The 16,169-nt window shown below is 39.6% G+C and overlaps 1 protein-coding gene across 2 annotated transcripts in view; it reads right to left on the bottom strand.

Moving 5' to 3' along the window:
* Window positions 1-681: 681 nt before the first annotated feature.
* The window catches only part of cobl (cordon-bleu WH2 repeat protein), a 59,364-nt gene continuing 43,876 nt past the window's right edge, over window positions 682-16,169 (bottom strand). The window contains exons 11-19 of one of the 2 annotated variants that reach the window (XM_053327434.1): window positions 13,389-13,547; window positions 9,449-9,761; window positions 7,986-8,104; window positions 7,531-7,722; window positions 5,846-7,440; window positions 5,503-5,736; window positions 5,258-5,374; window positions 3,849-4,148; window positions 682-2,683 (exon numbers count right to left, since the gene is read on the bottom strand). In XM_053327434.1, coding sequence (XP_053183409.1) covers window positions 2,600-2,683; window positions 3,849-4,148; window positions 5,258-5,374; window positions 5,503-5,736; window positions 5,846-7,440; window positions 7,531-7,722; window positions 7,986-8,104; window positions 9,449-9,761; window positions 13,389-13,547 — 3,113 coding nt within the window. In that variant the 3' untranslated portion in view covers window positions 682-2,599. The remainder of the gene's footprint in view (window positions 2,684-3,848; window positions 4,149-5,257; window positions 5,375-5,502; window positions 5,737-5,845; window positions 7,441-7,530; window positions 7,723-7,985; window positions 8,105-9,448; window positions 9,762-13,388; window positions 13,548-16,169) is intronic. The other variant, XM_053327435.1, reaches the window with a different exon arrangement.

Below are 16,169 nucleotides of genomic sequence, written 5' to 3'. Positions count from 1 at the left end.
CCCTGCAATGATGAGTTAAATGACTAAAAAGGAGGGCAAGTTCAGCAATTCACATTTCATGTAGGGACATGTTTGCAATCAAACAAATACATATTTAATATTTGTTTATGATGTTTGACATGAATAATTGGGTGAGTTATTAAATGATACTATTCTCAATCAGACCTAGCACACAGGTTAGAAAATGTCCTTACCAGTGTGATTTTGCAACTAATGAGGATATTTGCAACATTCAACAGTATCTTAGAGGAAGGTGGAGGGGAGATGAGTGTTTCAGGAATGCAGGTTAGGTGGAAGTTCTGTGAGAGTCATTTTGCGTGACCACATAGTGATGAGTCAGGGCCATGAGCTGCTGCCCGGAATAGTAGCTCATCTGTGGTGTGGCAGTGACAGACAGAGTAAGAGAGAGAGAGAGAGTGAGAGAGAGAGAGAGGCTACAATATATTTCATAAGGACAGGAGGATGACCACAGTTTACAGGCAACCACAGTGCTGGGAATGGCACAGGCTCATCAGAGTGATGCTTTCCAGGGCAAGGTTCATACGACCATCTGGTGAAGCAAACATTAAGTGTCACAGCTATTTGAGAGGGAAAATGCAAATTTTCAATGAAGGTGGCAAAAATACAGGTGCGACTCTTTTAGATACAAATAACTTCAACAAAGAAAGACATTCAAGAAGAGGTCTATTTTGATTACAAAATTATTTATTGAATCAAAAATTAGGTAGACAAAAATAACTGTGCAACCTTGCCCCCCCCAAAAAAAAACAAAACAAAGAAACAATGTGCACTTAAAACTTAAAAAGCAATAGCTTATAAAATTCTCAAGCTATCAGTGAAATAGCTTTCTATCTAAATCCAGTCTATCACTGCAATGATCTTCCTTCAGTTTACAAAATATACAATGCTACAATGTGCTGTAGGATATTATGTGTAAATTAAAGTACTTAGTAGAAATGAACATTTCTAGTGTGAGAATTAACTATGCTAAAACATACAACAGTAAAAAATGTTTTGAGGGTTGAAACCGAGCATAAATTAATAATATATCTATATAAAACTAGGATTTCAACTCCCTTTGCTCAAATAATCACATTACACAGCAGCTAGCATTTACACCTGAAGATGGATGCTTTATGTTTTATCATTTAAGTTTTCATTCTAAAGATGATTCAGCATGGACATACGCATCCATATGTATACCATTTAATGGCAGCGGTCCCCTCTCCCTAAATCAGAGCTACACCATACTGTAAACTTTCTTTCCAGAGGAGAGGAATGAAATGCAATAATACTTTCCCTAAATCAAGGCCACAGATACCCTAAAATCTACTGCTTTCCTACAGCATTACTACAACTGCTGGTTTGTAGCCATTACATATCAGTAATGACTTGGTGATTAATGAACTAATCTCTTTGCTCATGGTGGCATTCACCATTCATATGCTTCTATAACAGTGCTTCAAAAATGTGGAAATGTTAAGGAAAGGAAAGGTTCATTTTAGCTTCTCTTTAAATATGAAATGTATCAAACATCAAATCAATAGTCAGTTATATTACCACTATGCAACCATAAGTTTCTGCAGGGCACTGAAGTTGTACATGTATGACAATCTCTTTAGCTTTTAAAGAGCAGCATAAATTAAAGTTAGGGGTCATAATAGGAGCATCATGAGCTAACAGGCACTAGTCAGTTTTACTCCTCTTTGCCAAGAACTGTAGAAGTTGGCATTATGAACCAGATTTGATAAAATAATGCACTTAAAAGAAAAAAAACAAACAAAAAAAACAAACAAACATAAACATTGTCTATCCATTGTTTTCTTAAGTGTACTTAATTTTTCAATAATCTTAATTTGTTAAACAAATATTAAGCAGTCCAAATCTGGAAACATCATCAGCTCCAACTTCGTTTTTCTTTTTTTACAGAAAACATCATATACATAACACTGACTGAGCAACAGTATAAGGCATCCGTATCTTAACCGTAAAAGCAAATACAAAAGATCAGAACAAAACTAAATATATGTGGAAATAGCATAAACTATTTAAATTTGAAATATTCTTCTTTCATTGGCACACATTTTGTACAATGTTCCAGTTAAAACTACTGAATTCAAGTACAGTGCGGGCAAGATATGTTTAGGAACAGTAAGCTATTGTTAGTAGCTGATATTATGAGTGGAATTGAATGCAAACTTTTTACTTCTGACAGCTTTATCCAGTACATGTAGATGTTACAGGTGTTTGGCTACTAACAGAGCAACATTCCTCTTATACAAAGAAATGCTTACAGTAGAGAATATGAGTGAAAATAATGCTGTTCCATTAAAAACAACATTAGTTTATGCATAAGGCCCCTGACTGGTTGAATCTTTTTTTAATCTACATTACATGTAGAAACCTTTCCTTATTTTTATTTTGCTACATTATTTGTCATCCATCAGCTTTTCCTTCAAACTTTCAAATAATATGCTCTCAAAATATCACAAAGCCCAGTTTTCCAAATGTCCGTTTCAAAAACACAGAGGCCAAAAAACAAAAAGTATGATGGAATCTGATATATGATTTCTTGTTGTAGTGATATAGGGTTCCCCACTTATTGCTGAGGGAGTGTTGAGGAGGATGCTTGGATCGTTCCCAGTCTGCCATTCACTTGGACTGTCTTTGTAGGCGCCGCGACCTAGTTAAAACAGACACAACATGTCATGTTTGTATTTCTCCATTCTGGAAATGGCAGGAATAATAGTTCACGGCATGCTGGAAAGAAAATATCAGGTTCTGTGTTTTTTGTGGGAGCGTCTAAATGGATGAAGAAACAAAGAAAATGCCTTAATTGAATAGACAAACCTAAACAGAGTTAGTAAATTTTGTGCCTCATCAGTTCTGAAAGAGATGTGGTCAACAATTCTCTGATTATTTTCCTCCTCCTTGCACTATTCATTCTTTGCTATTGTTCCTGTCTGGTTTAAATGATGCGAAAATAATCATGCATAAAAAAATAAAAAAAAAAGTAACAGCTGCTGGCCTAAAATTGAACTTCATCTTCTTAAAAAATGTTCCTGCTGCAGTACAGTATGGATGTCAGATGAATCTTTGTATGTAAAAAAATCTGCAATTCATTTCTAGTTTCCCAGCGGCTGCACCACAGGAGAGCTTGCTTCTGCCTTTGAAAGCAAACCAGAGAGATGTGAGTAGAAAGAGGACACTGGTTCAAATCATATGTTTTTCTGTTGTTGTCTTTGGCTTTCTTGCCTTTATCTGTGCTGCCTCTTTTTTCCCTCCCTCTCTTCTTTGATAAGAAGTCTCTCTGGGTGAAATTATGCAGTCTTGTGCTCCAAGACTCATAAAAAAAATAAACACAATCACACGCGTGCGCACACACACACACACACACACACACACACACAAACACACACACACACACACACACACACACACACACAAACACAAACACACACACACACACACACACACACACACACACACACACACACACACACACAATCGAATCATTAAGATATTCATCACTTGCTGCACTAAAGCTAAATTTTAATTTGGTCTGGCTATCTTTGTTTCATTTTTCATATTTTCATGCATTTTTCCTGTTTCTGCAGACAGAACAGATGAGACATATACAGAGTTGGGAGACAGTAGCCTCTAATGTAATTTGATCCAGTGGGACAAGTGTGGTGTTTAGGTGTTACTCCCATCTTTGTGCTTTCATGAAGCAACTGTAGAAATGACATTCCAACAGTATTAATGCAGGGTAGATAAAGAGTGTATAGACTTATGCAAATCTTCCACTGCAATGTGAAAACAGGTGCTGTATTTTCTCGTATTTATACCTTTTTTAGCCTCTCCACAGCAGATCCAGACCGGATGGCCTCCAGCATGGCCTCCCTGGCTATCCCAGGGTTCATGGGGTTGTTAGCACTTGGATGTGCCACAATGGTAGGTTTACCCTGTGGTAGGTCAGGGGGAGGAGGTGGAGGTGCAAACATGGGTGGTGGTGGTAGTAGAGTGGAGACAGGAGAAGTAGAGGTCAAAGAGGGAGGAGAGGAGGAGTTGGGAAGGTCTGCACTTCTCTCATCTTCAGAGGCCACCTTCCTGAACTTCTCAAGCTCACCAGCAGCCTCAGATTTGGTCTGTTGGGGACAAAGGAGTGAGACAACGGTAACTCCTGAGAAATAAACAAAGGTGAGAGGCCACCGGCTCTTAACATACAATCTTGGCATGTGAAGTTACTCTCACAGCTTTTTTTATTTTATTTTTGCATTTATATTATCTTATTATTTATCTCTTATTTATCTTTTTACGTAAGTCACATGTACATATTTTTTTGCTTTATTTATTTGTGTCCTTTTTTGAGAAGCAAAGTTTTTGAGTCTGATTTACTCATGCAGCATTCCACAGATTCCACTTCTGGAGAGGAACCTCCAGAAGAGAACCGCAGATGTTTCAGCTACAGCAGTATGTTTCCTGCCCCTTTCATTCCACATGGGTCCTTACATGACAGCAAACCACAGCGCATAGAGGGATGGAAATAGACACCCATGCTTGCGTAACATGGTTAGCTGCCAATGAGCTAACAACACAAAGAGTATCAAATTCACATTTTCCCTTTAACATATATTTTTGCTACATATAATAACAATAAGTACACTTCTTTGTTTGCTGTGTGTCAAGAAGAATAGAAAGTCGACAGTCACGCTAGCAGCTGACAATATTAACATGGCCAATGTTTACCATGGTTAGCATCTTGGTTTAGCATGCTAGCATGTCAACATTAACTAACTGGAACTAAACACAAAGAATATCAGAGGCTGATGGGAATGTCAATGTGTGTGGAAGTCAATGAAATGAACACAATCAACCTAATGGTGGTGCTAGATGAGGAAAAGCCAAAGGATCATATCACTAAAGTCATTAGGATTTATCCTTTTAGGGAATATACAAAATGTCATTGCAATCCTATTTTTTGAGATATTTAAGTCTGGACCAAGGTAGTAGACCGACTGAGCAATGATGCCGTCTCTACAACTCTGAAAGAGTTAAGGAGCAAGGTCATGCATCAACATTCATTTGATGTGGATTCACAGGGTTCAGTCCAGGAGGCTGATAGGAATGGTACATCCATTCTTCCAACAAACAATTAATTATTCTATGGCTCTTTAGGATTCTATCTCCCTACCGTCCCGTTGATATTGACAGACAGTATAGTGATATTGCAGAAATAGCCCGAAGAGTACTTTACCTTTCTCAGCTTTCCGGAGTTGCTCTGGGCTCTAATGGCTGCCAGAAGAGCCGACCTCTCATTCTCCTCCTCAATGTAAGAGGTTTTCTTCAAGTTGCTGGGACCAGAAGTGGATATCTAACAATGAAATTAGAAGACACTTAATGGATATTATAAAATTGATAATCTATATATGTGTATATTTATCATTAGTAGATACCATCCCCTGCGCACCCATATTTAATATGTTTATCTTGATATCTCACCTTCTTGAGCCTGTCCTTGCCCCCGCCTGTCTGGATTGCGTCCATCAGGCTGCTGTGCAGAGACGTGTCTTTCTCAACAGATTTGCAGATCACTGGTCTGAACTTTTTAACTGGCCCAAACAATGTGACTGGCAGAGGCCCAGGGCCCGTACCACTATCTGACACTGTAACTGAAGGTTCTGATTTTGCACCGGATGTTAGATGGTGGGCTGCCTTGATTATGTCTGTCGTATTCTGAGGACAAGATAGGGAGTATTAAGTATACTGTAATATAGAGTACCAGGTTTGCTATTAAAAAAAATCACACACAACATGAAATATTTATGATACAGGTTTTACTTACACTTTGCTGGTCTTGGGATTCAGTCTTGGGGGCTGTGGGTTGTTTGGCAGATGTATGTAGAGAACTGCTTTGTGAAGCGCTGGGGCTTCTCCCTTGAATATTATTAATATTATCTCTGTCATTACTGGCGGTCACATTTATTTGGGTGGGGCCACTAGACTGAATATGCTTGGCTGTTGGTGTTCCTAGCGAATTGGAGCTTTCTTTGGTGGATCCAACACAATTTCCAAATCCTCCCCTGTCCTGTCTCACTTCTCCGAAATCCCTCTGGCTGTCGTACACATACTCAGGGACGCTCATAGACCTCTTAGGACCAAGAGGGTTAGAAACAGAATCATTTTCCTTGTTGTTGTACAGAGATGACTGTGAAGATTGGCGTGGATTCACTTGTATGGACCGACCCGATCTTTGGAAGCTGGTGCCCTGTGTTTTTAATGGAGCAGAGGACTCAGGGGGGTAAGGGATGGAGTTGGGTTTAGCTGAAGTCTTTGGGGCGTATTTAGTGATGGCAGATGCTACATACTGGCTTGAGGTTCGCCTGGATGGTTTGAGGAAGGACAGGTCTCTTTTCAGGTCTGAAGGGGGTGGATGGGGAAGGGTCGGTCCATTACTTGGCTGCTGAACATTTTTGGACACTGAAATCTTGCTCTCTACTTCTACCCGTTCCTCTTTTGCAACTTTGACATCTTTCACTGGTTCTTTAGCTTCTTCTTTAACACTCTCTTTAGGCTGGGATCTCTCTCCAGGTTTATTAAGTGTACTTTGTGTCTTTTTCAGGTCCTCTATGTTACCGGTCTTCAACACAGTTTTTGATACTGCAGTTTGAGTACTTTTCAGGTCATCTGTGCTCTCCTTTGCCTTGTCAATCAGACCTTTGCTCTGGGGAACAGGGCTTTCTTGTCTTTCATTTGAGCTCCAAAAAGCTTTAGCTTTTCCAAGAAGAGAAGACCCCTCACCCCCATTACTTTTTAACTCTGATGAACCACCAACTTTGTTGTGGGAGATACCCGTTTTTACCATATTTCCTTGCTCATCTATCTTAATGGCATTCACAGTTAATGCTGGCTCTCTCGTATCAGCATGCATGACCGAGTGTTTGGGAGGAACCACAGTGAAAGTTTTCATACCGAAGCGTGATGTGCTATTACGTGTGATTTTACTGTGTGAAGACATAGAGCTGGAGCTATTTCGTGTTATTTTGTTTATTTGTGTCTCTTCATCTCCTTCTGTAGAAGCTAATCTAGGAGGATAGGTTGGTGGCAGAACAGGTTTCTTCTCTTGGAGCTGAGTGTTACTCTTCACAGAATCAAGCATGATCTGAGCATTCTTGCTGTGTTTCTGTGTCTCAACATTAGATTTCACTGCTGGTGTTTTTTGTTTGTCCTCTTTCAAACTGTTAGCATCAGTGATAGTCATCTCTTCAACTTTTGTCTCTAATATCTTCTCTTTCTTTTTGACAGACTTGTTCTTCAATGACTTCTTACGCTGCTCAGGTTGAGACGGCTGCGTAGAATGTGTACTGCTGCTTTTATGATCATCAGCAGCTGTACAAGCATTGTTGTTTGTGTTCTGTAGCTCCACAGCACTGCTTGGACCTGTGATACGAAAGTGGTAATTCATTTTAATGTAGAAATAAATCACATAACTGCATGACTTCTTGTATCTCAGCAACTTTTTCTTCTTACCTTTGCTGTGAGCTGACTCAGTCCTGATAAGTAACTTTGTGTCACATTCTACAAGGTTAGATTCATAGTCCTCCAACACATCATCTATGGCTGTGACTGGCACATCCATGTCTACAAAAGACACTGGCACCTCATTACTGTCTGTGGACATGGTGTAGGAAGCCTTCTTTGCTGGGACCATATCCATGTGTTCTAGAGAAGGGAAACAGATCAAGAAGTAGGAAGGATAGTAGATCATATCTACTCAAGGTACTGTATATAAAAAATGTAAAAAGCAGCGTGATGAGACACATCCATTCACTGTTGGTGTTTTTACAGGTTTAATCCTTTACTGAGCTATAAACTAATTCCTCTGTCTGATGGCATGTGGCTAAACTACCAGAACACATCAATGAAGACATATGAAGTAATTTTAAGATCATTGCAGGACGGTGGTCAATGATATGGTTTTTCACCTGCAAGGTCTGCTTCAAAATCTGTCAAAGTCTGATGGAGTTGGGCTGTGAGCTGTGACTCTTCTTCATAGCTGTCCTTTAGCCTGCCTGACTTCGCCTTTGGGCTGATGTCGTTGTGTCTGAGGATGGTACATAAAAATATGCGTCAAAAAGACATCTGCACACATACACACAGTCATATAATATTTGTACATGCAAAAGTCATAATACAGCCTAGCCTGTCATCCAGTCACAGCTGTTATGAACCATTTATTTAATGCCGGTGTCACATCCAACACCCTTCCCGTTACTAATCTGCCTCAGAAACCAAAAGGGTAAATGCAGTTCAATAGTACGGGAAAGAAAACAAATTGTTAGTTAGTTTTAAATATTTTTTGCTTGTTCAAAGATGAATTTTATTTTCATTGGAGCCTGCTGTCTTTGAAACACGCAGCTGTAAAGATATTATTACCACAGTTCAAACTTCCTTCACTCTCTTCAAGGGTTCAGCAGAGCATTCTCATGAGTTACGGGCGTATTAGCCATAACAAATTGTGTCAAGAAGGCCAAACCAAATAGAATTTGTCTTCTCAGAGACTTGGACTGGCCCTCTTTTCCTCAACAATTCTGAGAAAATAGGGTTATAGTGCTTTCCTGGAATATTAAGGAGCCAGCAGCATCAGGCCAGGCCCTGGATTCATAAAGTGTCTCTGAGTAAGAAGATCATTGATCCAGGATCCCTACTCTGAGCACATTACCATACACATTTCACAACAACTTAAAGGGTGAAAAGTGATCTGGGGCAGCATTCATTTTCCACAAAGACCTTTGATTCAGGGCCTAGAACCATAACTATTAAATCCAAGCACTAAGAGTAGAGGGTGCCAGCTTTGGCTACAACTCAAATATAACACATGGCAGGAACTGCTCTTGGTTATTACTGCTGGCACAGTAAGCTATGGAGAGACTTCTGTAGTGGTCTGAAACAGCAATGTTTCACTCTTTAGGTTAAAATGCAGGTGTGAAATGAAACTTGATCAAAGCGCAAGAATGGAACTAGCCATTACATACAGTTATGAGTGGTTAGGCTGGCTTAAATGCACAATAAGGTGAATAACACATATTATCTTGTCTATGAGAAAGCAAGGATCTATTAAAATGGATTTTATAAAAAGTTGACAGCAATGGGAACGGAGACAAGAGAACGATGAGAAAATACTGGGAAGTATAAGGCCAGATAGATGACTGTGTAAGGTAGACACTGTGAGTGATGCGTATCCTCTTAGGATGAGAAGCCAATCCATGTCTGAATGTGCCTCCATGTTTAGTTTTTAATTTAAATTATCTTGTAGTATAAACAATTAATGTTATCAACGATGCAAATGTAAATACACAGCATGCTTGTTAACTTAATTTCCTTCCATTCCATCATCCACCCTTTCTTCCACTCATTCCCATGCTGCTTTCCATGACATCCTCTTTACCTGTGTCTTGATCCCCAGGTGGCACATCCCTCATCACTGTCACTGGAATTCTCTTGCACTGGTCCCTGCAGTCTCTCTCCTCCACCACCACCGCTACTTCCATCCAGAGACAAACTTTCATCTGGGGATGTGGGTTGGGTGTCAGATGGGGAGCTAACCAATCCTGAGTCCTCACCCTCTGCCATGCCCTCGGAAGCTGCGTAACCCTGGTCTGGCAGGCTGTTGCCACCGATGCTGCTACCCAAGGACAAAGTCTCCTCCTCGGGTGTTTCAGCTTCTGGGATCTGACCACTGACTGTGGAGCTCCGCCAGGCTGGGGGAGGATAGAGGAAGATATTTGTGTTAGTACTGGGTGTTATCACAGCCCTTTAACTATTAGCAATCGTTAGCAACAATCAACTTAGATGTCCAAATCAAAAGAAGTTTAATGAACTACAATGTTGTTTAGTGGAACTTCGGTCTTGCAGTAATTAATACAAACACTTTTAATACCATGCATTAGTTTTCCAAAAAAATGTTTTGGCTTTAACTTATTTTTCTCAAACTCGCAAACATTAAAAGGACGTCTGACACCAGGGAAAACACTGAGAAAAACAACACAACAAATCATAGGGGGATTTGTTTGAAAAGAAGCACAGGATGCAGAGTGAGCACGAGGAGCAAGAGATGGCAGAAGAGGAAAAAAAACAGAGGAAGTATTTACCTTAGTTTCAACATTCATTCTGACACCACACACACAAACCAGAAAACACAAGCCAAATATACAAACATAAGTCCGGAGCACAACCACTTGTGGCTTGATAAAACAGCTTTAATGATGTGTGGGTGGACTTACTGTAAACAAACCCTTTTAATTAGATTTTTACAGTACTGTTTTAGATTCAAGTGAAAGATAGTATTGCTTCATACCCTCTCATCTATTTAGTACAATCATGCTCTGGTCAGTCCTGTGGGTTTTGCAGAACTTATTTAGTATGTCACTGATCTCATTGAATTCTAGGCCAAGAGAATAAAAATCAATGTACCATTTGTAAGGTTTTCAGCAGACCAACCAGCATGCATAGTACTGCAAACTCAACAGAGAATTCTTTAAAATGAGTTTAACAGTGAGTTAACTTACTTATAATACCAGGTGTCTGTAAGTGTGTGCATGCACCATGCTTCTGTATGTCTTACTATGTATGTGTGTATTTGTGTGTGTGAGTGTGTGCAGTTTTGGGCCTGGTCCTAATGGTGTGGAGAGAACAGTCAGTTCCAGGAGATGTGGTGATGACTCACAGGGCTGTCCTCCCAGCTCCTTCCCAGCAACAGCTTAACCATGCCAGCTACAGCCACAATCAGCACAAACACACACACACACACACACAAGACAACTGTGCATATACACACACTGTCATATGTTTACACACGTACAGTATATGCTTGCAAATGCAAACACACAAGTACCCATCCACACCTGCTGAGTTCTCACACCTCCAACACAATACAACTGCAGGCACATGCTTCTGTTACAACCTAACAAAAATGTGTCTCCACTCCCGTGCAAATCACTACTGTGATATGTTACTTTGAGGCAATCCATGCAGAATCCAAAACAAAAATCCTTGATTCTGAGTCTTCAACTGTTTAATTGAAAAAAACTTTCAAGCATTTACTGTTTTTCAGTCTTTTGACACACACACAGTCTTTAAAGATAATTGCATGTTCATTTTCACAACTCAACAGGCTGAATAAGTACACATCACGTCACAAGGCTGCAGCTTTGCACTATAACTTAATAGCTTAGATACGGAAGCGTATTGCTGCCACGCCAGAAAAAGAAAAGTTTCACGTTATAACGTAATACTGAAGCGCTTTATTTTTCTGGCATGGCAGCAATACGTTTCCATACTTAAAACTACTGTAGCAGATGATAAATTACCTTTTCAACAACAATGTCATCACTGTAAAAAAACACTGCTGTAATCAGCGCCAAAAATTAACAATCATATCAAAACTGTTCTTGACACCACAGTAGTTGCATTCATATAGTACAGAACATCGTAAAATCTGGTGCTCCAATCCCTTGACATGTTGACCAAACAAAAAAGCATTTTGCATTTCCTTTAAAAACATATAATAATATACTGCTCAAAACTATGAACAAGTTATATTTCTGTGGCAAGGTTAAGGCCAGGTTTCTTACAGCTTTTCCGGACTAATAGCCAAATTATTATGTTTTCTTGCTGTGGAACCCAAACAGTCACTTGTTCACATAAAAGGTTTTGTAAATTCTTAACAGCAATCTGAAGCATGCATGTAATTATATGCTGTTGTAATAATAATAACTAAATCTAAAACAAATGAGTGAGTAATGTAAATCTCTTATCTGAGTAGATTGTTATAAACCTGCCTTGGGAAGATGCATTTCACTTCAGACATATATATAATATAGGAGCCACCACTACTTGTCAACATGTTATTTATAGATAGTCCTTTTGATACTAAACCAAATCAAAACACCAAGCACAGAGAAAGGCACGTACATTGTCCAACTATTGATCTGCAAATATCACATCACCAAAGTATTGGCTCACAGATATCGCATGGCCTTGCCTCATAGCCTCATTCATGTCACTCATCAATCATAATGTAATTGATACGTCCATGCTTTAGCTCATTTATCATTGTATAGTCCTCTGACCACATTCTGTGTGTCCATTTTTTACTCTGCTCTGATCTCATGCATAATCAATAATAACCCCAACAATCAAGTTGAAATGCAAAACCATTAACAGTATATACATACATTTGTAAAAAAAGAAAAAAAGAAAAAGAAATCTTTAAGGGTGAAATTGTAGATCACAACTTGCTTTCACTTGCAGCATGTTGTGTCCTAAGCAGAATCAAGACTGCATTTTCATAACGAGCGATGCAAAAAGGTGGCCTCAAAGTGCCTAACAACAAAGGAAAGCGAGTAACAGAACTGAGACAATAAAAACTACAACAGAAAAGTGACTGTAACCACAAACAAAATCTAAAAGCAATGATAGGAGGAAAAAGAGGTGCAGAAGGAGGTCCAGCCGAAGAAAGAAGGGTGAATAATAAGTAAAGATGACTGATGAAAAATTATTGGTGGACGGAGGAAAGGTCAAGCCAAAGAAAGACTTCAGGAGTGTTTGGAGCGCAGACGCACAGGCCCACAGCAGTACACTACAAAAAAGGGTGTGGGGGTAGGGGGTAAAGAAAAGAACAGACACGATTTGAGATGGTTCATAAGATCATGAACATTGCACTTGGCAAGAATAGCAAGGCAAACAGCATCCAGGGAAAACCTTAAAGTAAAGAAGGAAATTGAGGGCAAAAACAAACATGATGTGTGTTACCCTGCAACATTCATCGTCTTTGTAGTGTAGTGTAACATAATACAAAGGGCAACAATCCTCGTTTCCAGAACAACTGGAACATTACCTCTGGTTTTGACCTGCAGGTGGCTTACATACAAATCAGTATGCCTTACCAATCTCTTCAATAATATATATAATATACTCCCATGTACTGTATAAATGAAACATAAAAGGCACTCCAGTTGATTGGTGTTGACCTCAGCCCTGACCTTTTGGACCCAGAAGAAATAACAGGGATTACAGGTTGACATTTACAGATTTGAAGCACCTTGACCTCACATGGACCCAGTATCACTTAACAACTCAGCTGCCCCAGTCGCTGATGGAGAGATGGAAAACATATGAGGACAGAGTGCACTATTCACACTCACACACACAAACACATACACACACGCATTTGCACAAACAGGTTTGGCACTAAAGACAGTTGAAAAAATGCAAATTCAGATTGGGACAAATGAAATTAAAGTTAGAAAACAAGGAGGGCTGCTTCTGGGAAAGAAAAGATAGGTCAAGAGGGAAGGAAAAGGAGAAGCAGTCCATCTGGAACCTACACTGGGGAGCTGCTTCCTCCACCTCCATAGTTCTCTGTGGGGAGTTGCTGCCTGTGGGTTCAATGGGAGGGGAGGACAGGGGAGGGGGTAGGACAAGCTGTGGTGGTTCTTGGACTGGGGAACGGCGAGGTTTGGGCGGAGCTGGTCGATCAAGGGTTCCTGGAGGAGAAACAGCATGCATGCAGGGCAGGCATTGATCGTTATGCTCGTGAAAACATCTTATATACAAACCACTTATTAAACTGAAAGTAGCAGAAAAAAATATACTATATGTAATCATCAAGATCTTTGTTTTGTATTTATGTTGGCAATGTCTTGGCGGCTGTGTTTTCTTGCTACACTTTCTAGTGCCTGCTTATTATTCAAAGAATGGCGTCTTTATACTTGGAATTTCTGATGAAATTTGAGTTTCTGTGTGTAGTACTACTTTCTTTGTCTGCTGAGCCATGGAGATTATCACTATTGATGCACTGTAAGCTACTCCAGTGTTTACAGTACATTCATTTGCAAGTTTCTTTTTATAAATTTAGGGTTGCTGTTTGGCAACAAAGATCTGTTGAGTATCAACGAGAGCTTCAAGAAAAGAGAAGTGACAGCAACAACAGGCTGCTACTTTTCAGTTTTCAAAAATTCTGTTTCTTGGTACAGCATTTGTTTGGTGCAACAAAATATTTTAAAAATGTATTTGATTTGAACCTGTGATTGTGCTCACTCGCTGGCAACTAATGTAAGAAGAAGCTATCGAAGAGTACAGACGGTACACAAAACCTGAGAGGAATGGGTGAAATGTCTACTGACACTGGACATAGTCAATCCAGATAACATTGGGTTGTAGGGGAAAAAGCAACATTTCTGTAAAACAGCACTGTTTATGACACAACACAACTGCAACCTAAATTTCCTTACACGGCTTGTGATACATCAGTGAGCTGGGTCTTAGTCAGCAGGTGCTGTCAATGTGCTACTTTATCTGTTTACTCTGTTGTTGACAATGGGAAGGAACTGAAACAGCATACAGGACTGAGATAATAAACTACACCGTCATAACCTTGTCAGCTTCTGTAGCGCACGCACATACATTTTGTCCCAGGTCACTTTTGGGGACATTACATAGACTTACATTAATTTCCTGGAGACTTACCCTAACCATAACCACTACTTGTCTAAACCTAACCCTTACCTAAACTACTGACCCAAAAATCAGCTTTTTCCTAATTGGGGACACAGCTTTTGTCCCCAGTTAGACAAGCCATTCCAAATCAACTGGCCTATATTCTCAATTTTGTCTCCACGAGTAGCCAATGACAACCTAAACACACACACGCACACAAACAGGGTAAAACCATCCCTGAAATAAAGGTGTCCATAGGCTGTATTCATTTTTGTTTCTTATCAAGAGCACGTGCATGCTCTGTACTGTGCTACACTAATGTCTTATGTGCCCCAATAAATTACACAGTCTCAATAAGTAATACTACATCACTTTGTCAATATCAACCACTAGATGTTGTGTTGACTAGTTTTATGGAAAGAGAAGAAGAAGAGATTCATGTAAAGAGAAGCCACTACTTTATATTTTACCCTACCCCCTCAGTTTTAAGCTAAAGTTGCAGTGAAACAATATTTACATGTACTCTCTCAATATGCATGCATTGTCACTCTCCTGTCTCCTGCTAACGCTTTGAATCCAAATGGTCATAATTACCAACATAACATATTCCCAAGTGCCTAACACACATATGTATGGACACACATACATTTAACTGTCTATTATAGACCTAGAGATATAAAACCAAGATAATGAACACTGGTAAAGCTTTAAGATACAGATCTTTAAATCAAAATAAACAAAGTAAGTGACATACAGTTTACAAACAGATCGACTTTTGCTTAAATGGAAGGCTAAATAATGCCTCCATGAATGAAAGACTAAATGAAACCTATGTAAAGGAAAGGCTAACTGAAATTTAATAAATGCACTGTGTACATGTGTGCTTCTGCCTCTGCCTACACAAGCATGAGTGCACCACACTATACTGTACATGCTGGGTGCAGCTGTCTAGTTCTAATGTGTATACCCAGCTATTCATTCACTGCCAAATATGTACTGTTCATGACATATAATGAAGTGCAGTTGCCAGGCAGTGTTGAAGAATATCTAGTTGAGGTTGTGTATTGGACAAAAATGCAGCTTCTGGAACACAACTATTTTACTGCAAATACAGATCTTAACTTTCTTCCACATTGTAAAGGGATGGAGGTAAGATTTAAAAGAGGTAGAGAGTTTAAAAAAAGAGAAGAGAAATGCAGTATCAGCTGTGTCAGGGTAGAGAAAAAGAGTAGTAGCTGGGTCTGTACATTTATTAATGATCCTCATGCTTTTTTTCTATCCTGTCTAACGCACTAACCTCCTCATACTTCATCCTTTCTCCTGCTTTCATCTTTCTATCATCCTGCTCTCTTTAAACCCCTCTAGTCCCCTTGTTTCTACCACACTACCCTGTCATCCTGCTGCCAAAACCTTCCCATGCTCCTTTCTCTGAACTCCATTCTGCTGCTCTCACCTTTCTCATCCCTTTTCTGAGGTCTACAACTCTCTCATCTCTACTCCTGTCAGGCACCACAGCCCTATGCTGCAATCTCACTTTGCTATGGAGAAAGATCTAGGTTATATAGAGATCAATACAAGGCCAGTAAAAGTTCAAGTAGATCCTGTTTAAATCTGCAATGGATCGGTTTATCTTCCAACTTTGAAGGTTTGTGCGAGCAACTGCATGCATA

The sequence above is a fragment of the Scomber japonicus genome, chromosome 10, assembly GCF_027409825.1.
Source record: "Scomber japonicus isolate fScoJap1 chromosome 10, fScoJap1.pri, whole genome shotgun sequence".
Classification (NCBI taxonomy): domain Eukaryota; kingdom Metazoa; phylum Chordata; class Actinopteri; order Scombriformes; family Scombridae; genus Scomber; species Scomber japonicus.
The sequence above is the reverse complement of the archived record's forward strand: the minus strand, read 5'-3'. Positions and strand labels throughout refer to the sequence as shown.